The sequence below is a fragment of the Amphiprion ocellaris genome, chromosome 9 (assembly GCF_022539595.1).
Source record: "Amphiprion ocellaris isolate individual 3 ecotype Okinawa chromosome 9, ASM2253959v1, whole genome shotgun sequence".
Classification (NCBI taxonomy): Eukaryota; Metazoa; Chordata; class Actinopteri; family Pomacentridae; genus Amphiprion; species Amphiprion ocellaris.
This window is the reverse complement of record NC_072774.1, coordinates 22,033,520-22,059,114: the sequence shown is the minus strand read 5'-3', so window position 1 is coordinate 22,059,114 and position 25,595 is coordinate 22,033,520. Positions and strand designations below refer to the sequence as shown.

Genomic DNA, 25,595 nt, shown 5'->3' with positions numbered 1-25,595 from the left:
GAACTAGTATTCATCTTCTTGTTGCTTTTCCTCAGAGTGTCAGGGGGTGGCAGCACTGTTGCAGGAGCCTGCAGAAGCACCTCCCACTGTAGAGAGAGGCCCCCCATCACGGCCCCCTCCATGCTCTGATGAGCCGCCTCCAGAGAAGGAGAAAGGAGATGCAGAAAGGGAGAGGCCTGACAGTGAAACTGAGAGTGACGTGGATGACCCGTAAGACCATTGTTTTTTGTTTTTTTTGTTTTATTACACTTTTGCGGGTGAAACTGTTAGGTTATAGAAACACATAGTGATACATATAGCACTTGTATACACTCTCCCATGTTATATTTGTCTGTATATTTTAGTGGTTACGCAGTAGTCAGCCTTCACAGTATTTTTTTGAGTGGTGCTGTGTACCCACACATACAGTAAGGAAGTGTGATATTTTCTGTGTCCTCGCTCTAATTTGGGCAGAAAAGCTCAATGCCAGAACAAAGCAGATGGGAACAAAAGCATTACATCTCTGCTCTCTATCAGTATATGAAAGGCAGTGGCCAGGCTGTCAGCCATTGTAATGGATGAGCTACGCTGAATCTGCTGATGTATTTCATTGGAGATGAAATACTTGTGCTCTGTATCTACAGCTGATAGACTTGCAGCTCCAAGATAATTAATACCCAACTTGAAAGACAACATTGTTCAGTTTTTAAAAATTGAAGAGAGAATGTCCTTATGTGTAGGCTTGCGTGTGAATATGGTTCTCAAGACAAATATCTGATGAAAGGTTTACACAGAGGGATGTTTTTCATCTTCTTTAGCTTCCTCCCAGGAGTTGTACCAGAGCAGCCCCTCTCTACATCACCAGTAAAGAGACGTACTCAGTCCCTCAGTGCACTGCCCAAAGATGGAGACAAGAGCAGTCCAGGAAAGGTAATTTCTTCACTGCTTCCATAAAATCACAATTTTCAGCGTTCCTTTAACTGAAATGTGTAATGTAATGTATTTCTGTCTTTGTCATTCACTCTTTTAGAGGGAGAAGGACCACATCCGGCGACCAATGAATGCATTTATGATTTTCAGTAAGCGCCATCGAGCATTGGTGCACCAGCGGCATCCAAACCAGGACAACAGGACAGTCAGCAAGATTCTTGGGGAGTGGTGGTATGCTCTCGGACCTAAAGAGAAACAGAAATACCATGACTTGGCCTTCCAGGTACACAGATGAATTTGCAGACAGACAAACAAACAATTTAAAAACTATTATACAAGCTACCAGGGCTCCAGACTAACTTTTTCACAGGTAGCACTTTCAGTTGGTTGCACCAGCACATAATTTGGCCACCCCCACACCCTTATTTTAATACAGCATTGCCATAGCTATGAGCAGTTGTCTTTGTAAAACCTATTTTTCCATTGGTGTAAGGATTGTCAGTGATTCAAGTCTTGATATTTCTAAAATATTTTAATTTGTAAATACAGTCATTTTATCACAACTCTTTTTCCGATATGAGTTCTATAAACTGGTCAGGCTGAACTCATCACTTGTTTAACATTTGCTTCTATTTGCCGATGTTCTCTAAGTTCCTCACATGCAAGCAGCTGCAGTTCACTCAGACAGGGGTGAAAGGAGTTAAATAAGGCATTCACTGTCAGATTTGCCCTACTTGAAACCAAGTGATCCTGTCTACATAGGCCGTTTAATAGACTATTCTATGAGCAGAGCACATTTTAAATGCCAATATTGCAATCGATCATATTCATTTAATTTTAGAAGGCCAAAATTGTGATTGCTGTTAATATTAGTTTCATTGTTGAACCTTAGCACTCCATTGGCCATCATGAATAAATGCAATGGGCACCTACGTTTTTAAACTGACTCAGTCGAGATCTGTCTGCCTGCCTCTGATAATCAGGAGTGACTGAGTCTGATTGCTCTCTTTGTCTCAACGTTTTGTTTTTTGAAATAATTTCATCTTTGGAACACAGTAACAGCAAAATGGATTGTTTCACAAGTCAGGCAGGAAGAGACTGAAGCCCTTTCAAACATGGGACATGGAACACTGCTGAGTTCATCGATCTGTTAAGTGACGGCATGCTGTCATTCAGGCACCCTGTCAGACGTGGGTCACTTTTCCGTTAATGTTCCTCACGGCTGCATTCAAAACTGGGGAGTGCTGCAGTACACATGTGATATTTGTCATTCACGCAAGACTTGTAAATACACCAAGTGATGTATAGGGCAAAATACTATATTAACATAGTAAAACTAAACTCAAAGCACTCAAGCTAAGGACAGCTGTGATGTGACAAAATATTAAACTGCAGCTGATAAACTATGGCTCTGTGTGGCCACTCTTCTATCTGAGGTGAACAAAAGTTCAAAGTGTGACCTGCTGTTAGACCCTGATTGACTTTTTCTGTGTGTCGGAATAATGTACTGTTCAACCTGATCAATGAAGTTACTACTGTTGCTCAGTGCGTAAATGCATGCAACTCGCTGTCTTTGGAGAAACTTGTGTCTCCTACTGCTGTCTGATGCTGTAGGTATGTAAAAACAACCACAGAGAAATCGTCCTAAACAGCTGGAAACTAAACTAATACTCTGTGACAACTCACTTGTCTGATGTGAAGACATGCAGACCAACACAGAGTGACCTGCTGTAAGATCATGTTCTGGACTTACCTGCTTTCTATGCTGTCTGAGATACTTTATAATTGTTAAGAATTACAGGTGCTGGGCACGCAGATAGCTCATCTAGTTGAGCGAGCGACCCATGTATGCAGCGGCCTGGGTTAGATTCCAGCTCCCAGCCCTTTACTGCATGTCTTCCCCCCCATTCTTCTCCCTCCTTTCCTGTCTGACTCTTCACTGTACCTATCAAATAAGGCCAAAAAAATAACTTTAAAAAAAAAAAAAAAAAAAAAGTTACAGGTGCTGTTGTTCGGTGTGCAAGTTTGCACAACTCTCTCTTTAGAGACTCGCATATGGGTGCTTCTGATGTCTGATGCTGCAGGTATTAAACTGTGAGGCAAAAATAGTTCCAAACAATTGAAAGAAACAAACTTCAGCTTCTTGTAGCATCTTGTGGGAAAAAAAACCCCTTGGATTGCATTAATTATTGATGAGTTTCATTATTCTTGAAGTGGTTAGTGTCTGTTCTCATTGCACTGAGGTTTTACTATTATGGACATTTCATTTTGTTGATTTAAAATTGTAGAGCAAAGTGTGTGGAAAAAAATGTCTTGAGATTTTGTCACACAAACTGTGTATTAGATGTCTTGGTTCTGTTTTTGGATGAATATTTTTGCTTAAATGTGGAAAAATCCCTCACTAAATCACTTTAGTGGGCGGTTGTGGCTCAGATGGTAGAGTGGGTTGTCCACCGACTGCAACGTTAGTGGTTCGATCCCCAGCCCCTCTTGGGAAACCTGCCCCCAATGGCAGGCAGCACCTTGCATGGCAGCTCTGTTGCCATTGGTGTGACTGGGTGAATGGGAAACATTGTAATGGGCTTTGAGTACCACTAAATTAGAAAGGCACTATATACTGTAATTATAATATACAAGTGAAAATGCCGCTGCTTGTGCAATGTTCACTTCAGACTTGTGCCACGTTAAAAGAGATGCAGAGACCACTTTTATGGATGAGCAACTAGGGTGCGCTTTCGCACATGCAGCCGACCCGCTTGGTTGCTGTCAGATTAAAGGAATATAGTCCATGTTTGAAAGTGGTAAAACTGAGACAATGAAGAAGATAAAAGAATGCTACTTTCAACCACAATAGCTAACAGTAGCTACTAGTGATGACTGGAGCGAGTCTGAATTAGCCTGTTGATCATACACTTGCACAAATGCAAGGAAATGAAATTTTAACTTGCTCACGCTGGAAAAATGGTAATTTTATTTGCAGTCTGGAGTCCTACCTAACAAGAACTACATACAGTATACATATATATGTTTATATCCTTTCTCTTGTTGTCAGGTAAAAGAGGCACACTTCAAGGCCCACCCAGACTGGAAGTGGTGCAACAAAGACAGGAAGAAGTCTAGCTCTGAAGGTCGTGGGGTCCCAGGAGGCAAAGACATCAGAGAGAGGAGCATGTCTGAATCCACAGGTTGGCCATTCTTAGTTCTCACAACATACAATATACACATAAATAGAGTATATGTCATGCCCATTATTCTTATCCTTCCAGGCCTTTAACAGTCCTGTTTTTGCCTCGTGATAGAACCTCATTCTGTGGAGCTGAAGGGTGTCGGTCCAGGTCTGGTGGGGGTGTCTGAAAGGAGTGCTGGAGAGGGTCATGTAGGCCAGCTTACCCGTCCCAGAGCATTCTCTCAAAGTGCCATGCACAGCCTAGAGCGGAGTGACAGGGGTAATACACAAGCCCTGGCAGAACTGGCACAGGTACGAGAAGAGAACAGCACATAGCTAAAAGTAAATTTTGTCAGTTGCAGCTTAGCATATTCTAAAATTAAATTGAGAACAGTAAAAATAAATTTTGGTGGCATAATCAGCTGTTTTTATAAATGTGGCTTGATTGCAAACAAAGCGTTTGGTTTTACAATGTAGTCACTGCCCCAGAAATGGTTTTGTTTGTCAGATTAACTTTCACAAACATGGAACTCTTTTGTGGGGCAATTTTGACAATAAAATGCGATGCATTTGCTGTTACAAAACTGCATTTATCACAGCTAAGACAATTTAAGAAGGTTCACGGTGCTGTAGCATGTACAAATAAGTAATAACACCACTGACAAGCCATGCTGTTTCTTTATTTTTCCAGATGTGTGGGGATGGTGGCAGTCAGTTTTCGGGCCATGCGCCTCCACTGTCACAGTCACAGCGTGGTGTCAGCGAGGACATGACCAGTGATGAGGAGCGCATGGTCATCTGTGAGGAGGAGGGAGATGACGATGTCATTGGTGAGATATCAGTCCCACTTTACTCACTGAGCCACTTTAGTGTAGAGATATTAAAGTGTTAATGCACTGCTTCTGGTGTCACTGACAGACTTTGTAGATTACCAGCAACGGCATGTGGAAATTTTTATTCAGTGGTTCAATAAGTGTTCTCAATGGGGTAGCAGTGTTGCCTTTGTGTCGCTTTGCTACTAGTTTCACATAGCCATAACCTCTCTATCATTCAGCTATGTGGGAGAAAAATGGTCTGGATTATAATTATTTCCTTAAACAAATCACAATTGGGCATTTGCATGCGGGGAGGCAAGCACAGTCATTAAAGTGGCAAATTCATGAAAAAAAATAACTGAGCTGCCAAACTGCACAATCCATATCTTTGGAAAAAATGTAAAATTTTCAGTGTGTTAGGTTGCTTGCAAATTGAAAATTGTAACAACGGAGAATGGGACAAGAAAGGCGCGTTAAATGTGTAAAATTGTAGGCTTATAGTAGCAATCTACAGCTGAGCTAGAATACCTTTTCACAGAAGATTTTGGTAAACTGTCCCATATTATTTATTCTCTCAGCACTTTTTTACTTGCTTTTCAATATATGTCATTTCCTGATACATATTGTCCAGGCTTTGATCACTTTAAAGATCTGACTGAATTAAGAGCCGTTTCAGACACATATACCCATTCACATCTACTGTAGTAGTATTTACTAGCAGCAATAGAGAATGAGCAGCATATCACATCCAGCTCTGACTTGTAATGCTGAATCTAGGAGATCAGGAGTTTTTGACACTCACAATATTTTCCACTTTGTAAAAGCAGCTACACAAGTGTCAAAGCACTGTGGCCTGAATGGCTGCAAAATACAATTTAACAATACCACTAATGCAGTTAACCAGTTTTTTCGCAGTTTTATATAGTCTGTTTGTAACTGCAAAAACAGCAAATTTAAGCTTTTTCGTTTATGTGACTATAAGATTAGAATGATGGATGACCATCTTGAATATAATGTGTGAACAATCCCAAGATGGGGTGTTCTTCCCATTATGCCACTGTTGTGTAAATGCAGCATTAGTACACCCTGACTTGAGTGGAGTTGTAGGAACTATGAAGTGTAGCTGTAGTGTATTTTTCTTTTCCACAGAGGACCCTTATCCTAGCAGTTCCATAGACCTCAAGTGCAAGGAGCGGGTGACTGACAGCGATAGCGACAACGGGTCAGGAGATGAAAGTGACCGGAAGGTAACATAATTTGTCTCTTGTTGATTTATTTATTTTTTTACATATAAAATGATTAGTAATTTCAAAATCCTTTTTAACATCTGTCTGTAATCTTTTTCAGAGAGTTTTTGCTCCGGTCATCTGCTCCTCTGCATCGTCCTCTTCCTCACACCATACCTCTCATGGGAGGAGTGTCTCACTATCCTCTTACCCCACCAGCAAGCGTTACGATGAGGGGAGATCAGGAGGGGGAGGGTTTTTAGACCACAAGAGAAAGGAAAGAGGAGAGGGTAAGGATACATTTGGGGGTGATGGAGGTGGAAATGTTCAAGCCCCTTCTCTTTCGCTCTCTTCTGGCCAGTCTGTCATGTCACCTTCTTCTGCTGAAGGACCTCCGTCCTCATCAGTAGGTTCGCTGGGTGCAAACCCACTCCTCAACATTGGTGCTGTGAGAGTGGCCTCCACAGTGGTGACCAATGTAATGCGTCCTGTTATCAGCACACCACTCCCCATTGCTAGCAAACCCAGAGATGGAGGTACTTCATCCAGCCCACATCCACCGGAGAGGAAGTCCCTGACTCCCCAGCAGCATCCACAACTTCTGATTGGCTCAGGCTCAGCAAGTGGGACTGCAGCCACAGGGGGTGGGTACTACTCTTCATCTTCACCTAATCCTGTGAGTGCAAGTGTGGGCCCAGGTGGTGTAGTGACTAATTTGGTGTTAGGAGGGACTTTGTCTGCCCAACCTGCTGTACAACTCATCACTCCATCCCCTCAGCCTCAGCATTCCCAGCAGCAAGCCCTCTCCTCTACAGCTGTTTCAGCCCCACATAGCCAAACCAACGGGCCCCTACCTCTGAACCTGCTTCAGCCCCAGTTCCTTCCTGCTTCTTCCCTAGCACCCCCTGGGGGTAAGGCCATCACACAAGTTCAGTACATTCTGCCCACCTTACCTGCCACCACCAACCCCAAGAGCCCACCTCAGCAGCTCAGCCAGCCAACCAGTATCTTCAACCTGCCCGCAGCTCCACCAGCACATGTGTCCTTGGCCAATGGAAAACAGCAGGGTACAAGTTCACTGACAGGATATACGTCCAGCCCAGCAGTGGGAGTGGTCAGCCCGGGAACTAGAGGTGAAAGCTCTGACAGCAATCATGACAGTGTGATATATAGAGCTAATAATCTGTCGTGACTCCCAGTAAAATTCCCCCTGTCTCTGTGTTTCTACATCAGTGCAAACACAGTCTCCGGTTCTCCAGGGTAAAATGCTTGTTCCCATGGCAACGGTACGGACTGCGCCGGCCCCTGCCCAGCAGTTTCCTATTGTGGCTCCACCTCTTCCTGTCCAGAATGGTGCTCAGTCTGGAAACAAGGTCAGGGAACCCTTCGCTGGTGACATGAGATCTTTTCTAAACTGTAGCCATTTTGTTCTTAACATCAAGTAAAAGCAAATGATTTGCTCACCACCTACACTGCCCGTTCAGACATTTGTATTTGTTTTCCTCTTTTCTGTATGGCTTTAACTTTTGTCCCTCTTCAGATTATCCAGATAGCTCCCATGCCTGTGGTCCAGTCTCAGCTGCCTCCGGGTGGAGCAGTGCATCCTGCCAGCCCCTTCCCTGTAACAATGGGCACAGCTGCTGTGGTGGCACCAGGATCAGCCCCCTCCCAGGCTGTACTACTGCCACCAGCAACTACTAGGTAGGAAATAACAAACTGCAATAAGAGAATGAAAAGAGATTTGTGGCTAGGACTGTTGCAGCTAGAAGGTCTTTGGTCAAATCTCAGTGTTTCTGTGTGGAGTTTGCATGTTTTCCCTGTGCCTATGTGGGTTCTCACTGGGTGTTCCAGCTTCCTCCCAAAGTCCAAAGACGTGCTTAAGTTAATTGGTGATTAGAAATTGTCCATAGGCGTGAATGTGAGTGTGCTTGGTTGTCTGTCTCCCTATACTGGCCTGGTGATGTATTGGTGACCTGTCCAGGGTGAACCCTGCTTTCACCCTAAGTCAGGGTGTGAACAATCCCCCCCCTCCCTCGCAACCGAATATTGGATACAGTAGTGTAAGGAAAATGGATAGACTCAGTCCACACTGTGTCATCAACTGCTGCATGACACATAGCAATTTCAAGGAACTGTGCGCTTATAGTATATGCTTATGTGGCAAATGTCACCCCTTTGGAGCTCCAAAGCTAAAAAAAGAGTCCCAATATGTTTTAACTCATAATTTTTTTCTTCAATTGATGGCTTTTCTTTCACTGCATGCTTTGCGCCGCGTTTAAATTTCTTTCAGAGGTTCAGTTCACTCAATATACTGTAAATGTACCATGTTGGTATTTGGTATTTTTTCCATAAATGTTACACTATCATTATGCTTAGTTAGGACCAATTGCTGACAAAATTTTTTCTTGGACCAAAATTCATTACATTCATATTAGTAAGTAGTGTATGATGTGTGCTGCCTTATTTAAGACAGACTGAAATATCTTTCCAAAAGGGCCAGATCTTGCATATTCATGCTTTAAACAATATATTCCAAGTGGGCTCTTACAGTGGTTAATAGTGGAATAAAATTCTTAATGTAATTACAAATAATATCAACTAAAGCAACCTGTGCCGATTACAGTTAAACAGATCCTGCTATCAAAATGATTTATTGTCTTTTCTTTATGGCATAGACATGGAGATGTATTGTAGAAGTCCAGATTTCCTAAAGCATAGTGAGGAGACAATGAGAGAAACCAAAGTTTCAGAAGGGTGCAGCTGTAACAGTGCAGCTCTATTCTGGATGTGTTAGTCATGCTACTGGTGGCCCAAGTTGCCTCTGCCTGCCACCCACACACTACCTCTCAGCTACACACACACACACACACCACACACACCACACACACCACACACACACACACACCCCCACCCCACACACACACAGCACTAGTCATCTAGTTCTACTTGTTGTGATATACACTCACCAACTGATCCTCACTGCAGCACTTCTCTTTTTGTTTTCCTCGTTCCTTCTATTCATTTCTCTGTTCCCTGCATTCTTAGTCTCCCTCTCTGTTGCAGTACAACACTATCTGTCATCACCACTGCACCTTTTTTGAGATTTTTCATCACAGAAATGTTATCTTTGCCTCCGTGGCGTCTCTGCCGTGTCCATTTATATTTTTATTCCTCACATTTTCTCTTCTAATCACTTCTCTTGTTTCTGTATCTCCTGTCCAGGATTACCTATGTCCAGTCCACTCCAGGGGTCCCATCCACTCTGCCTCTGGTTTCCACAACAACAGGCTCTTCCTCCACCCAGCAAGCTCTGTCAGTGCCTGGATCTGCATATGTTCCGTCGCCCCTAGCAACACTTGGGTTCACAGCTATTGCACCACCTGGACAGACACTTGTTCAACCACTTATTACAGGTTGGTACTGTGGAAAGATTAATTCATAAATTATTTATTTTATACACTCATTCTGTGATTTGTAAAGAGCAGGATATGAACTACAACACTGGTAAATCCAAACCTCTCTTTTTTTCAGGGGTCACTGTTGAATAAATGAAGCTCATTTTTAAATAAATTGTTTGGAATTCATGTTTGATGGAAAATTCTTGGCATCATACTCCCTTCCCAACTTTAGTCACATTCTGAGGACCTACCTTTTAGCAATCATAGAATATAACCAAGGATAAATTTTGCACCTATGAACACATTTTAGTTGCTTTCACTTTACTTGAGTATTTCCATTTTATGCAACTTTATACTTCTACACCGCTACGTCTTAGACTACAAGTCAGTTGTAGCTACTAGTAGAGATTGACCGATTATTGACCTGGCCCGTTATCAGTGGTGATATTCTACATTTTTCCAATTACCTCTATCATTATTTTTATGAATTGGTTACCGATACAATTAATTAAATGCACTACTTTGGCTTTAATGCAAACGCCTCCCTATCTCTGTAGTCGCTCTGTGGTCTCAAGCAATGTGTCGCTGACAGCACTATCTGATTACATGTAGCCAATCTACACTAAAAGCTAGTGTTTACAGCCAGGGACAGACAAGCACATTTGCAGAGCGGAGCTGTGTGTTGAGGATAAAGTAACAGATACAGGTAAAGAAGCTGGACACACAGCAATCTTACACAAGCGTGATTGGTTTCCCCATTATACTAAAATGATCAAAAATTTTATTGAATTTTTGGATTTTATTGATGCCACTGCAACTGGAACTTAATTTTTTCAGGTGCTAGGCTAAAGCTATTACTAAAAGGGTTGCTGTCAGTCCTGTGCCTAATGCTATCTGGCGCACCCATAATACCTCTCTAAAGTAAGATTAACGTCAGCAATCTGCTTTAACTGACAGTCACATCTTTCTTGCAGAGACACCACCTGCAAAAACTGAACAAGCACAGCCATTGCCACAAATCAGGACAGTAGCTAGCAGTGTAGGTATAGCAGTGGCTATACTAACAGTTACCAGCTAAGTTAGGAGACCGTCACAGAATGTCTGGAAAACAATAACGCAGTACCAACGTCTGTCTTGACAAAATCTGCATATGTATATTTCAAAGCAGGGACAAAACTTCATTGGCACTTGTCAAAACAAACTTTACCAATTTGTTAGATAAAGTTGCAAAAGACAACTAACAATATGCATGTTTATTCATGTAGAATGCTATGGATTATTACTGACAATAAAATGTGGACTCTTGGCTTCCTCTTTCGTTCATCCAGGTCAGCCACCGCTCCTAGCCACAGCTCAGTCTCCACAGCCCTCCACCACAGCCCCCGTTTCAGGCTCTGGGGGCCAGATAGTCACAGCCATCTACCCTCCTTCTCCCAGCGTCACCATGGCAACAGGGGTGGTCTCCATGGCGGCAGTACCCCCCACTGTTGTCTACTCCGTCTCAAGCTCTTCGACCGCTTCCCCTCACATCCTGCCTAAACACACAACAACCCCCACCACCATCACGCACCTACATCCACAGCCCCATCCAGACAGACAGACAGAGAGGCACCTGCCTCTGGACAGACCTGCAGATCGACACACTGACAGGCAGTCTGAGAGGCAGGCAGAACTGATGACACATTCGGACAGACAGCTTGAGAGACAGCCTCAAACCTCCAGCAGTAGCAGCTCAACGGCACCCCCCAGTGGCTCAGCTGTGTCCTTAAGGCCCTGCAGTCCTTCACTTCAGATCCAAACACCTGGTACGACTGCATGCACTGTTTCATCCAAGAATACAATTGTATAGTTATCATTTGTGGTGAATTCATCAACACATTTTTTTTTCATCAATTTTTTTCCAGGCAGTACATCCAAGCTAACGCAACTTCCAGTCAGGATCCCTCAGAAAGTGAAGGCAACAGTAGCAACCATTCCCGTGGGCAGCTATGACGGAGGAAGCCGAGGGAAAGAAAGAGAGCGAGACAAAGACAGGGAACGAGAGAGGGAGAGAGAGCGGGAAAAGGAGAGAGAGAGGGAAGCTGCAGCCAACAGTCATTTCTCCTTTGATCCTGATGTGACACGGCAGATAGGGTCTCCATCAACGCATCCCACTGAGGAGCCTGCATCTTCTGACAGACCCCTGGAGGGCTCCAGTGCTACAGACTCCTCTGACACAAGAAACTGGGAAAGCACAATTGCCAAAGAGGTGAGAGGACCATCACATGCTGACTTTCAGCTCTAGCACTACAAGAATAAACTACCCAGCTGTAATCCACATAGTATCTCTCTTGTATAAATGGCTTTATTGAACTTTCTGTGCAGGCTGGGTGGAAGGAGTCCCGCCCATCATCTCCTCTCCCCCCTCCATCAGCCACAGAACCCACCCTGCCACCTCCACAGACCGACAAAGATATTCCTACACCCAAAAAGGTCAAAGCTCGCCCACCACCACTCAAGAAGACCTTTGACTCTGTGGACAAGTGAGGAAATGCTTTTGTGAACCTTTAGTGTAGAAAATCTTAATGGAAAGTGTATATATACTGTATATTCTGTGTGTGTGTGTGTGTGTTGGACTGGCAGGGTGCTGTCAGAGGTATATTTTGAGGAGCGCTTTGCCGAGCTGCCAGAGTTTCGGCCAGAAGAGGTTTTGCCTTCACCCACCCTGCAGAGTCTGGCCACTTCCCCCCGCGCTATTCTGGGCAGCTATCGCCGCAAGAGGAAGAACTCAACAGGTCTCACTTAAAAGAGCATTTAAAGATACACTAAATACTTTTAAGCAAGTTTCTATAGATAGTTACAGTGCCTGACCATGAGTATGCTAGAATTTTCAGTTAATAATTACTGTAGTTTCATTGTTTCTAGGACCTTAGTCTCAACTCTACTCTCTACTTCAACATAAAAATAAAGGGAAATCATGGGCATTTCATGTAAATCCCTCTTTGTGTGCGGGGTTTTAAATTGTGCTTCTAGACTTGGATTCAGCCACTGACGATCAAGTCTCTCCCAAGAGGAAGAGTCGGCGGCGCTCCAGCTGCAGCTCTGAGCCCAACACGCCTAAAAGTGCTGCCAAGTGTGAGGGAGACATCTTCACCTTTGAGAGAGCAGGTAATGTATGCAGAAAAGCAGGGGGGCATGGAAAATGACATGCTGTAAATTTACACTGAATGCGATTTTTTTTTTTTGTCTGTTAGTGCTGAGCAAGTGATGTGTAACACTGTGTTGTATAACAGGGATAAAGTGGAGGGAGCGCTCCTGTTTGTGTCTTTGTTAGGCCTGGACAATAGCATCATGTGCCCGCGACAGACACTTATTGAATAGCAATTATAGAATTGTTACAGAATGTTGACAGAATGGTCGATAGCGTCACTTAAATACATTAGGTGCACTCCATTATTAAAACACAGACATGACAAAAACAGTCAGTTCCATGAGTTCAGTTCCACAAACAAGCCCCAGTTGGAGGCTGGATGGGTTGGGTAGATGCAGGGGCCAGTGCGGTGGCCAGCCTAAACCCGGAGATACCCGGGTTTAGGCTGGCCACTCAGAGCCTTAACTTTAGCGCTTTGCAGTGGCCTTGCCCTAGTCTCCCTCGTTTGCTTCTGGGTTTTACTTTCTTTTTTAAATATTTATCAACGTGGGATCATTTCTGTATCTCTATCTGTTTTTATGCTTGTTTACATTTTTTATATGTATTTTTCATTGTTTTGTTAAAACTAAAATTATTACACGTGTAATTTGATAAATAGGCTAAAACAGCTAAATTGAAAAGAAATCTGTCCCTTGGCCTATATTAACTATAGGTCATTAAAATATCAAAAATGATCGACATTGACTGTAATGAAGCATTTTATTGTGATAGACTTCTCAGCTATACTGCCCAACTCTATGCCTCCAGATCATTTTTTTGTGTTTTTGTGCTTTGTTGTAGTTTTTATCTTTTGTCTCAAATGACCTTCTCAAAATGAGATGGTTCAAGTCAAGGAATTCAACCTACAGTTAAATATATTCCTCCTCCATAGTTGGAGGGTTACGGTTTTTAAAAGTGTTTATTTTAATTAGTCAAAACAATCAACAAGATTTTTGTTATCTTGTTTTGGAAGTACACATTCAAATACTTAGAAAAATATGGTGCATATTAGGAGCGAGAAAATTTTGTCTTTAATTTACAAATGGGCTTCTTATTGGAAATGCCATGAAATGCAGTTGAAATAAGCTTCAATCTGCTACTAAGCTACTCGAGATGTACTTGAGTAAAGATGTGCTAACAATGACTATTAGGACTAGTTAGAAATTTCTACTTTTGTGTCAGACAGGGTTTCACCCACATATATATTTTTCCTGCTTGGTTCCAGTTCTCAGGAACATAAACCAAAGCCGCTTACAGAAATGCATTCCCTTCTGTTGATTTAATGGCATCTGAACATGTTGGCTGCATGTCTGACTGAGCCCCTGGTCACTTTTCTCTTGCTTAGTCTGACTTACTAACATTTCCGTATCACTTTCAACAAGGCACAAGTCTGAACTTCCTGCCGTCACATTAACAGATCAGCATGCACAAGCAGTGTACCTCCAGTTAAGTGAAGCAAGTTGGAAGGGTTTTTCTACATTTCAGCATCATTATTGAACCATAAATATCAGAGATTTGTATGCCAAAATCACAAAATGCCTTTTTGTTCACACATCCATATAATTTCTGCTGCTTAGTGAAATGTCCACAGACATAAAACTTTATTGTGATGAAGACAGAATCTGCAGATCAGATTAATAGGACTCACCAATAGTGAATGTATTCTGACGAATTGTTAATAGAAGTTGAAGTTAATTTAGTCTCCAGCTGTTTATTATACACATAGCATAAGACAGCAGCAGAACCAGAGGAGCATCTCCAAAGAGAAAGAGTTACATTTATGTGTATGGAACAACAGTGGTGACTTCATTAATAACTTATAAATTATCCCTGACATAGAGACAGGATCAAGTGACACTTGTGAGCTGTCGCACACAGAGTCACGGTTGATAAGCTACCGTGAAATCATTTTTTACATAGCGGCAATCCTCAGGTTGAGTCCTGAGCTCCATCACAGCTGTTAGGATAGGTTTATTTTACTATCGGTAAAATAGCATTTAGATTGTCATCCTACATGGACAGAATCAATTACTTCACTAGGCTATGAATTGTTTTCACAGTTTGAGAGGCTTGCTAGTAGTTTAGATTTAGTCTTTTGAATATTATTGTAATAATAATTTCACATGCATAACGGATATCGTGTGCACGCTGTTGCTCTCCCCATTACTGTATGTTTGAATGAAGCTGTGAGGAGCATAATGTAAAAGTGACCTATGTCTCAATACCATCACGTTAAGAATCTGAGGAAGTAGCAATGTTAGTTATCCTATGTCTGTAAAGGATTTAAGATGGTTATTGTAACCAGTCTCCTGAAAACTCACCATCTTCCATCTGTCTGTTCCTCTCCCAGCCACAGATGGAGAAGACATTCTGGCAGAACTGGAATTTGATAAGGTGCCGTATTCCTCCCTGCGACGAACTCTAGACCAGAGGAGAGCACTTGTCATGCAGCTGTTCCAGGAGCAGGGTTTCTTTCCGTCAGGTAAGACACAAACACTACATACATATGCCTACAAGCATTTCAAGAATTGGTTTCCAAATGCCGACATTCATTCCTGCAATTTTTGTAACTCTGCTTCTAGCTCAGGCCACTGCAGCCTTCCAGACGAGATACTCCGATATATTTCCCACCAAAGTGTGTCTGCAGCTGAAGATCAGGGAGGTGCGACAGAAGATCATGCAGACAGCTACTCCCTCAGACGCCCCTGGTTTAGGCGCCTCAGATTCCCTCCCTGGACCTTCTGGCTCCCAGACAGGGGAAGGATCTGGGAGAGGAGGTGGAGACCTGCAGGATGAAGAAGTGGAACAAGGGACAGAAGCAAACCCAGAGGATCCTCGTGATTTGCAGGACTCTTCTAGATGAGAGATACCGACAAGTTAGATTGACCAATCAGTGTCTGCTGACCTTTCCAGCTCATACATACTTTCCCATTTTTCATGCTTATCCTCACTCTTTACTTTCCTCTGCTGATATCCTGATTATTTTTCATCATCAACAGCCATCCTTTGAAAGTGAGTAATGTTTGTATGTAATGTTGGGACTTATATTTTTTTCTATTATATTACTCTTGCACCAAAAAAACTTTTGAAAAACCAGTGGCACAACAACTACCATGTATACACATACACCCTTCAAACTTTTAATTCCCACACTTGAATTAGCACTCTGTATTAACCACCTTGGAGAAAGGTCGCATTGATTCCAGTGCACAAAGGACAATTGTGTACATCTGCACTCATTTGCCTTGAAGAAGAAAAGGTTCTCTTTTGAAGAAACCTGCTTAACCCATTCTTAGACTGTTAAAAGTCAGCAGTTTTAAATGAGGATGGTCTATGTTTTGATATTTGTCTCGTTTGTATTAGTTCTAGAGGTAAGAGCAGTGATTATCGGCTTGCAGAACAACCTATATGCAGATGTGACTGTTGTAAGCTCGTGTCTTGTTTCTGCTGACATTCGGGGGCTGGGCCCTCAACAGCCAGAAATTACTTGATTGACAAAGAGTCATGCGGTGGACCTGGAAAGACCTTTTTCTTACCTGTAGACCTTCAGGAGAGGTCTACTGGGAGTGACTGAAAAAAATGACAAACTCAAGTGAACTTCTGGCAGTGCCATCATTCCTGCGATTACCTGACTGCCCAAGTCCTCCCTTCTTGCGATTGACCCGAGCACACGCCAGTAGGTAGGAACCAAGCATTCCTGTGCCTCTCATTCGCTGGTCATGAAGGAAGGAGGTGGGTCGGGGTCACTGGGCACATCCTGCCTCTTAATTGTGGAGGTCAGGCTGGTAAGACCTTAATCCTCTCTTGCCAAACAGTTTATCAACTTTTTTTAAAATGATTTGATTTGTATTTAACATTGTCATTTTCAGTTTGTTGTTGTACTATTCTTATAGTTCTTATTATTATTACTCCTCATATCATTGATGTGAACCCCAGCCCTTAGTTCTGGTCTCATTGCTGGTAGACATTTCTTGTATTTCTGCCAGCTACTGACTTCTTGTACTAGTTTTTTTTTTATATAATTTTTGAGGCAGGCGAGAGATGCTGTTACCACACCTGTACAGTTGCTCCATTGTAGTCTTCCTCAGCAAAGGACCTGCATTGCAGTTATTTTAATTGTTCATTTCAAATTGTTCACACAACATGGACCTTTATATCCTTTCAACAGTAATAGGCCGAATGTTTTTAGATGACCCTAGTATGCCTCTCTGTCCCTCGCTAAGTTTGATTCTATAGGCTCAACACTTGTACATCTCCTTCCACCACCTCCTTCCTCCCCTTGTCACTTTATTCCTCTCTCTAAACCTCCTCTGAACAGGTGGAGAGAAAACTGGGGGAAGTGACAGGAGGGTAACGGATCAATGAGAGCTAGCAGGATATAATACTGGTTGTGTCTTTGTGCAAGACTTGGGTGTGTTGTAAATATTTACTGTAGAGTCAGTAGACTCATCATAATATTGATAAAGAAAATCTGTCATTGAACATAAATTGACTTTGAAAACACCATTACTGAAGGTAAAATACATGAAATGTACAAATAATAAATATGGCTATTAATGTTTTTGTTTTACTCCTTGTTTTGCTGTGCCAGTATGCAAGAGAGGAATTTATATAAATAAATAAATTAAGTTTGTATCTGTATCTTTCAGTATGCAAATAAAAATAGGTGTTCACTTAGTGATTTTATTGCTGGCAATGTGAAAAATGGGTTTTTCCTTAAACACAAGTACAGAGTGCTTTTAAGAAGGATATCTCAGCATAATTTCTGTCCAGAGACCACGTAGGGTGACCAAGTGTCCCGCTTTGTGCGGAACTGCACAGCATTTTCATCCCTTTTTCCACGTCCCACCCATTGAGACGCTGTCCCGCATTTTGATTGGCAGCTATAATTTTCAAAAGTTAAAACTCTAAAGGACAGATGCTAGGAGTTTTGTTTTTTATCTGGCTTTTTCTATGTTATTCAAACAGCGCAGATGTGCGATCACGACCAGATTAACCTGTCAGTGTCTTGCTGCCGCACCTTGTTGTCAGTTGCCGTAAATTGTGCCAGTCGCGACACACCGCAAAGCAGACACAAACACTAAACTATGGATTTTGGCGGAGATAATGGAAAGTACAGCAAAGAAAAGAAGATGCAGCTTCAACAAAGACTGGGAAACTACATATCACTGGGTGAAGCCGGTGCAAGGTGATTCTCAGAGAGTTTTCTGTGAAGTTTGCCAGAGTTCGTTTTCCGTTTCACACGGTGGGGAGAACGACGTAAAGCGACACAGTACATGCGAGACCCACCTCTCAGCTTTGGTAAGGTGTCACACATTGTCCCACACAAATATGCTCTTTGTCCCACAATTGGTTTATTGAGATCTGGTCACCCTAAAACCACGTTAGGTGTGTGAGTGTTCATGTATTGAATGACCTCGGGGTACAAATGCTCATGGGCTTGAGAAAACATTTATTCAACTATTTAAAACCGGTTGACCTTTAAATACAGAAAATCACATCAATGTCATAAACATGATTAAATTAAATCATACAAATGTAATCTGAGGCACAACCAATGGTCCGTATTCCTTATGAATACATCATACATTTTAATATGCATCACTTCTCTACACTTTAATACTGATCCCTCTCCTAGCTTTATCAAAAGGGGATGCTGACATACTTTGGTCTTTTTGCTGAAATTAATCTTATCAACTTAGCACTCTTGTCCAGAACATTATCATCTGGTTCCAGTAGCTCATGACTCAGAACTGAACACTCAATCTTCCAGTAGTCAATCAGTCTTTATTTTAATCAGGATTAAGACTCATATTGGTCTCATGAATTCTACAATAGAGCTCAAGAATAAAGTGTCTTTTTTTTTGCTGACTTCAACTCCTCAGATTAGCTGCAGTCCGTCCACAGCAACTGTGTCCATGGCGAGGCCGTTCTCCAAAGCAGTGTGATAGATCTCCAGAGCCTGCTCCAGAGGCAGCGCTCCTCCTTCACTGGTCTCAATAATGGCGATGGTCTCCCCAAACTCATTACACATAATGGTAGGGGTGCCCTGCGTCTGCGAGAGTGAAAATTTAGAATAAAATCAAACACAGGATTGCGACATTGAAACCACTGGAAATCCAACTGACTTGTGAGCAAAGTTTGGCTATGTCCTATTCTAATACAAAACATTCACTAAAGAGCTACCTTCTGTTTACTGGTTATGGTTTTGTACAGAAGCCACAATCTATAATTTGACCATTATGATCCTCAAAAGTCAAAAGATGACTGACACGGTTTGAGTAAAGCCTGAATAAATGTTACTTTTTGCAAATCTTGGTTGTTTTACTTTGATAGTTGTTCAATTTTATATGTATTAGTTTATTTGTAAAACGTCACGGTTGACTTGCGTTACTGCTCTGAAATGAGTCATTACACTCGACACCTTCGGAATTGTAATGCAGTTTCTAACAAATTTTGAACTTAAATTCTGCCTGTGTATTTAATACTTATAAATCTTTATGAATCTTGAATACAGTTGTTCACATTAAGTAGATCTTTATTTTAACGTTTTCCTGTCTATTCTGGAAAAGATAGAGAATTTGAAAGATCAACACATGGTTTTAAAAAAATAAAAATAAAAAACTAGGACCAAAAGGGACAAACACCATTGCAACGTCAAATGTTAATGACCAGAAGGTCCATGGTTACCTGCTGTAGATCAGAGGTTTGGATCTGGATTAGCTGTGGCTGCCCATTGGCTTGTCCCACTGTAGAAGCATCTAACACTGCCACAGAAGAGCTTGTCTCCAAGGTAGCTTGGGCAGCAGCCTTCTCATCCAGCCTCTGCTGCCTCGTGTGGGTCTTTTTGTGGTTCCTGAGGTTGGAGAAGGTCTTGAAGGCTTTACCACAAAGTGGACACACGTGTGGCCGTTCGCCTGTGTGCGTTCGCCGATGTTCAGCCAGGTGCATACTCTGGATGAAACCCTTTCCACACACCTCGCAGCAAAAAGGCCGTTCACCCGAGTGTGTGCGCAGGTGCTCTCGCAGGTGTGTGTTCTGACGGAAGCGCTTTCCGCATACTTGGCAGGGGAATGGCCGTTCACCAGTGTGGACTCGTTGGTGAAGTGCTACTCCAGAGGAAGACACAAACAGTTTGCCACAAACAGGGCACTGGTGAGCTTTCGGTCGCTTCCCTGGGTTGCACCGAGGCCGTCCGGGGCCCAGGGCGAAGTGGCTCAGTCTGTGAAGTCGCAAATTGGCAGGAGAATTGAGCTTCTTCCCACAAATATTACAATCCAAGCCCCCCCTCACAAGACTGGCTGAATCCCCTGATTGTGTTCCTAGTGTTGTTGAACTAGAGGCCTCTGAGGTCACATCCTTGTCCAGCCCTACCTGGTAGTGGGTCTCTTTGCTCACCTCTAGGCCCGTACCAGCTTGCACCTGTGTGGGGTGCTGCTCCAGACAGTGGCTGTCTCGTTGCCTCCTGGTTAGGAAGCCAGCCTCACAGTGAATACAGGGAAATGGGGCCGGAGCTCCTGGATGTTGGGTGTAGCGATGTGCTGCTAACTTGGTGGGCCAGCGAAAGGTGGCGGGGCAGTCAGGGCAGCTGAGTGTTGCAGCACTAGAGTGGAGCATGCTGTGCTGACGAAGGTTAGATGACTGGGAAAAGGAGCGATGGCAGACATCACAGCGGTAGGGGCGCACACCAGAATGGATGAGATTGTGCCTCATCAGGTTGGCTAAAGATGAGAACGTTTTGCCACAGTCAGAACACTGGAAGGGTCTCTCACCAGTATGTGTACGGATGTGATTTCGTACGTGGATCTGCTTCTTAAAAGACTTCCCACAGATGCCACAAATAAAACTACGCTCTGGGACATGGGACTTGCGTCGATGGTGTACTACCTGGAGCTGGGAGGGAAACGCTTTAGGGCATGAATGACAAGAAGAAGGCCCTTTGTCCGATGACGTAAAAGAAGCAGTTTCAGCCGAGTCATTAGCATTAGACCTGACTCCCGCACGGCTCTCATCCAGAGGAGGAAGGTTTACAGCAGAGACACTGGCATCCTCCACCTGCTGAAAATCCCGAGAGTTTCCTTCCAGTGGCTCAGATACCTCCACGTTGCTGTGCCCCCCCTCCTTTTCAGCTTCACCTCCTTCCACTATGCTCTGAGAACTTTGTGTTGAATCCCCCAGTGTTTCCATCTCTTCCTCTGTGAGAGGAGCCAGCAGGTTGATTTTTGCCTCCACCCTGTGGGGATTCTTTATCTCCCTCGCTCTCTGTAGGATGGAAAGGGCAGAAGCAGATGCTCTTTTTGGAGCTGATATCTAAAGAAGACAACAGACATGTCGAATTAAAAAGTCATACTAACTTGAGGTAGAGGAAGCAATTAGGATGGAGATGTGGTCATTTTACTACCATAGTGACAGAGGGGGGTAAACCAGATGTGTCACGGTTGAGATGGGTTCGACGGTGGTAGAGGTACTTGGTCATATTGGCGAAAGCTTTGTTGCAGAACTGACACTTATGAACGGGGTCTGCTGTGTGGGACTTCCTGCAAGAAACCAGGTGGAAAAGATTACACAAACAATACACAAAGTTTTCATCAGTTTCTCATCATACTGGCTGCTCTAGTGTTACCAAGCCTTTACCTGTGCATCATCAGAGTCATCTCAGTGGTAAAACCATTACCACAGTCCACACACAGATAGCGGGCAACGCCTGAGTGTGTGCGCATGTGGGTCTGCAGTGATGTTGCTTTCTTGAACACCTTGCCACATTCCCGGCATTCATGCGTGCCCTGTTGGTGCACACGTTTGTGAGCGGCCAACCGATTGACTGAGGTGAACGTGCGGCTGCAAAGCTCACATTGTTGGGGCTTGACCCAGACGGCCGTTTTCTTCTCAGCTACTCTAATTCTTACGTCTTCCACTTTCTCTGTAGTTTCTTCCCTCCCTCGCATCTCCTCAAAGCCACTCATGACCCCTGGCTCTCCACTCTCTTTGTCCTGGCCCAAGAAGTGTTCTCCCTGGTGCTGGAGGAAGTCCTCCGGGGTCTGGAAGAGAAGGGAGCATTCTGAGCATTCATAAGGGTGGATGACCACCACCTCTGTTGGCTGTTGCTGCTGCTGCTGGCTGTCTGCATGGACGCTCTGGGCCAGTCTTAATTCCAGTCTCTGGACACCGTTCTCCAGGAGCCCCAACTTTGCGGAAGAGCTTCGGCTCACTGCAGGCAACAGACGGGGCAGCTTGGAGCGACGCTGGGTGGGAGTGGAGTTGTCTGCCAGAGCTTGGGCTGTAAGAATTTGCAGGTGCATGGTGGCGGAACCTGGAGTGGGAGTCACAGGAGGCAGCAGGGCGGAGCGGGAAGGTGCAGCAGATTTAGAGAGAGACTGACGCTTCTTCTGTTGCTGCTGCTGCTGCTGCTGCTGCTGGGCGAGTACCTGGAAAACACAGGAAAGAAATCAATAACAGATCTCACATTTATGCTTATTTGTTTAGGATGTTTATCAAAGTACCTGTGCCAAGATCTCTCCAGCCTGCTGCTCACTCAACACGTAGTTCTGCATATTGTTCAGTGGAGTGACAGTGCCGTCCGGCTGCAATACATACTCCTGTTGCAGGGACACAAAAACAAGGGATTTTCTTAAATTCAGTGGATATAATGCCACAGCTAATACCCTTGTACTTTCGAATAATACATTTAGAAACAGTTTAAAACTCCTCTCACATTATTTTAGTAAATTATCGAACACCTAACACATTTTAACTGTTCAGAATTGCACAGTCACAGAGATAAAAGCTGCAGTCTATATTGTATTGGCCAGATCTGAATGTAATAAATGCATGGTCAGAAACTGATTTGACTTGTAGGAAAAATGCCCCAAGGGGCAAATAATGCTTTTCACTGCAGATACTAATGAATTAAGCACATGTCAACGATTCAGGAGTGGAAAATGTATGTTTAATCTTAAAAAAAGTCCCATTTCTATTATGTTTGGTCTACATTTGACCCATTGTTACTTCAAAATAGAACTACCGTTTACCTAGTGATGTAACAAAACCATTTTTTAAAATTTCACCACCAATTTCAGGCACCTACTTATTTTAATAGACAGAGGCTTCCTTGACAAAGCCTTCACCACCATCTGTGGAGCAAGTTTGTCCAGGAACTGCACTTTACTACATTAACATTAATTGTGTGTGTGTGTGTGTGTGTGTGTGTGTGTGTGTGTGTTTGTGTGTGTGTGTGTTTGGTCCCTTACTGTGGTCTCTGTGTTACTGTGTGTGCTGCTCCTGCTGTGAGTTCGCCGGTGCTCCAGCCAGGTTTCAGGGGAATCGAACAGAGCTAGACAATCAAGACACTGGTACTGAACCGGTCCCGACACCCGAGTCTCCAATCCAGTTTCATCTGCCTCCAGCTCTGGGGAACAGTCATAAACACAGGTGGTTAGTGCCGCCTCTTACTCTTACTACAACTAAGAGTTATGCAAGTGAAAAGCAAAAACAGGGTTTCTGCAGAAATCAGCCAGTCAAATTTAATGCTTTTTAATGCCATTTTAATGCTATACTGTAAAAATTTTAATGCCACGACCGTCAACTCAACAAATTACATGGGTTTGTTTTATTTGTAAAAGATGATCTTTATATGAAAACTGTCCCTACATTTCACTGAATCCGCAAACCACCCGACCACCCACAGGCTGTAGTCATTCTCTGAAATCCACGTTTTCTAGCCATTTTTTGCTGGAATTTCTCCATTTCCCAGCTCTCCTCCACCTGGTCCAGCCTGCTGGACACTTTAATCCTCCTGTTGTCTTCATTTACAGGCACCAAAAAATGTTTTTTGTCTGTAAAAAAAAATCCAAAAATTCAGCAAAAAACTCCCGAAATTTTTGAAAATTTGCAAAACCTTCAGGAAGAAAATTCCAATAATTCATTAAAAGTTTCCCTTAAAAGTTTTATTTAAAAACAAACAAACAAAAAAGCAAATTTGGCAAGAAAATTGTTGTAAATATTTTCAAAAAATGAGTAAAAAGCTTGCTAAAAATCTTAAAAATATCTAAAGTGGTTAAATATATACCAGTAAAAGTTCTATTTTCTTTAAGAACATTCACAAAAAAATCTACCAAAATCCAGCGAATTTCACTTTTTAGCGTTCCTTTTTTTCCACCAAAAATGTTCAAAAATTTCGCAAAAATGTTGAAAATGTGGACATCATGATGTTTCACTGCAAAATCTCCCCCCCACACACACATTTTCAAACTTCAAAACGGGTCAGTTTGACCCGCAGGACGACACGAGGGTTAAAAACATGCAGTTTTTGGCAATTGTACCCAACCAGCTGGAACAGTTATCGCAATGCTTCTGCATGTTTATGCAGATGCACATATCTGACGAATTGCAGTCTACAATTATGTTATTATATTATTATTGTCAAAAATTTTCTTGTAAACTGCAGAAAGAATTTTTGATGCCACTGAGAATCAAATGTAATGCTTTTTAATGCCATTTCAGGCCTTAATTTTCGCAAAATCAACTTACTGACTATTAATGCTTTTTAATGCCCTGCAGAAACCCTGAAAAATGTGCGAAAAATTTTCCACTGCAAATGTGAAAATTGTGCGAGATTGTACAAAGAATTCCAACTGTACTTAGTTTTCGTGCACGCATGAGAAATCCAAATAGACTGAAATGTTCCACCTTGTTGCTCAACCTCCATCCCGGCCTCTCTCATGTGCATCTCCTGGTGCTGCAGCAGCTCCTCCGGGTTTAGGAGGAGGCTCCCACACTCCAGACACTGGTACTGCTGGTTCTGCCCCATCTCCGGGACACCGTGGATGGTCAACGCCTCCCCTACCTCACCTTCCCCCTCGCCTTCTTGCCCGATGTGAATCTGCTGGTGGATCAGCACATCTTCGAGGGTGTTGAAAAGCTGGTGGCACTCACTGCACATATACTGGTGCTCCACATACACATCTTCCGCCTCCTGCTGCTGCTCATCCATGGTAGCAATAAGTCCGTCTGTGCCCGTGTCTTAGGTGAGTTGTGAGTGTATCATAGAAAAGGTGTGTGGCAAGTGACTGGAATTTCACAGCTGTGTTCAATAAATGACAACTTTTTACATCCGAAAAGCCAGTAGAGGAGCACACCTGTGGGGAAAGAAAAATGTGACATTTAACACCTAATGGGACACATCAATCAGAAGATCTGCAGCATGGCATGGTTTAAACTGTGGTGTAAGTGTTTCTCTCGCACACCGCACACAGCAACGCTACATGTGTAACTGATTGCTCCAAAAAAATATAGCCAGTGATGCTCATACAGACATTATGAAAAAAAATCCGCCAACAAACATTTCCAACCGTCAGCCAAATGACGGGCCTCTGTCGCTGACAATACGACCGTTGCTTGACGGACGTTAAGAAATCGTTGTCCGGTTTCTTCCAAATATGACTCATATCTTTGTTTACAGTGTGTGATGGCATATGGAGAGCTGTTGGCGGCGCTCCCTCCGATACTGCAGACCTGTTTCTCGGCACCGCGATTTCCTGAAAGCGGCTCCCCGGTTCGTCGGGCGGTCCGTCAGGCGGCGCTACCCACTTTTCCCCGAAGCTCTCAGGCTACCATGGCGGGCCCTTCTTTCCCCTTACCTCTCATTTACTCTCGTTGGACAATCCCTCGTGTAGTCGTCACTCTTCCTTCATGCGGTCGTACGCCTTTTTGTTAGTCCACCGCCAACACCCGTGACACAGAAATCAAAAATTGAGAAGTGTCCGTGGGAAATAACATTACAAAGCGTGTAATGAAACGTTTACCCCCCGATCGCCTCCATTTTTTTGTGATACGAAGCCCCGCCCATTGCGGTAGCCTGAGCATTTCACATCCTCTGATTGCACAAGCTAGCTGTCAATCATAAACTGTTTTTCA

The 25,595-nt window shown here is 43.2% G+C and overlaps 2 protein-coding genes across 7 annotated transcripts in view; one reads left to right on the top strand and one right to left on the bottom strand.

Moving 5' to 3' along the window:
• The window catches only part of cicb (capicua transcriptional repressor b), a 38,851-nt gene extending 21,482 nt beyond the window's left edge, over window positions 1–17,369 (top strand). The window contains exons 4-22 of one of the 3 annotated variants that reach the window (XM_055013699.1): window positions 36–210; window positions 798–909; window positions 1,010–1,192; window positions 3,962–4,094; window positions 4,209–4,387; window positions 4,767–4,905; window positions 6,040–6,137; window positions 6,238–6,760; window positions 7,142–7,249; window positions 7,350–7,489; window positions 7,657–7,817; window positions 9,339–9,529; window positions 10,843–11,319; window positions 11,419–11,762; window positions 11,879–12,037; window positions 12,129–12,288; window positions 12,527–12,661; window positions 15,034–15,165; window positions 15,266–17,369. In XM_055013699.1, coding sequence (XP_054869674.1) covers window positions 36–210; window positions 798–909; window positions 1,010–1,192; window positions 3,962–4,094; window positions 4,209–4,387; window positions 4,767–4,905; window positions 6,040–6,137; window positions 6,238–6,760; window positions 7,142–7,249; window positions 7,350–7,489; window positions 7,657–7,817; window positions 9,339–9,529; window positions 10,843–11,319; window positions 11,419–11,762; window positions 11,879–12,037; window positions 12,129–12,288; window positions 12,527–12,661; window positions 15,034–15,165; window positions 15,266–15,546 — 3,830 coding nt within the window. In that variant the 3' untranslated portion in view covers window positions 15,547–17,369. Of the gene's footprint in view, window positions 1–35; window positions 211–797; window positions 910–1,009; window positions 1,193–3,961; window positions 4,095–4,208; window positions 4,388–4,766; window positions 4,906–6,039; window positions 6,138–6,237; window positions 7,250–7,349; window positions 7,490–7,656; window positions 7,818–9,338; window positions 9,530–10,842; window positions 11,320–11,418; window positions 11,763–11,878; window positions 12,038–12,128; window positions 12,289–12,526; window positions 12,662–15,033; window positions 15,166–15,265 lie in introns of all 3 variants that reach the window. The other 2 variants (XM_023276051.3, XM_055013698.1) reach the window with 2 other exon arrangements.
• A 746-nt stretch (window positions 17,370–18,115) lies between these two features.
• znf526 (zinc finger protein 526) lies at window positions 18,116–25,517 on the bottom strand. 4 transcript variants are annotated; one of them, XM_055013701.1, is made up of 8 exons: window positions 25,031–25,517; window positions 24,369–24,817; window positions 22,931–23,088; window positions 22,184–22,279; window positions 21,318–22,108; window positions 21,085–21,220; window positions 19,374–20,993; window positions 18,116–18,738 (listed from the first exon to the last, which is right to left on the bottom strand). In XM_055013701.1, the coding sequence occupies exons 2-8, from the start codon at window positions 24,670–24,672 to the stop codon at window positions 18,565–18,567; spliced, it is 3,279 nt and encodes a 1,092-aa protein (XP_054869676.1). In that variant the 5' UTR covers window positions 24,673–24,817; window positions 25,031–25,517; the 3' UTR covers window positions 18,116–18,564. The 4 variants fall into 4 exon arrangements, with proteins under 4 accessions (XP_054869676.1, XP_054869677.1, XP_023131855.2 ...); XM_055013702.1 differs by having other exon boundaries at window positions 25,194–25,517; XM_023276087.3 differs by having other exon boundaries at window positions 25,319–25,517.
• Between the last annotated feature and the right edge of the window lie 78 nt (window positions 25,518–25,595).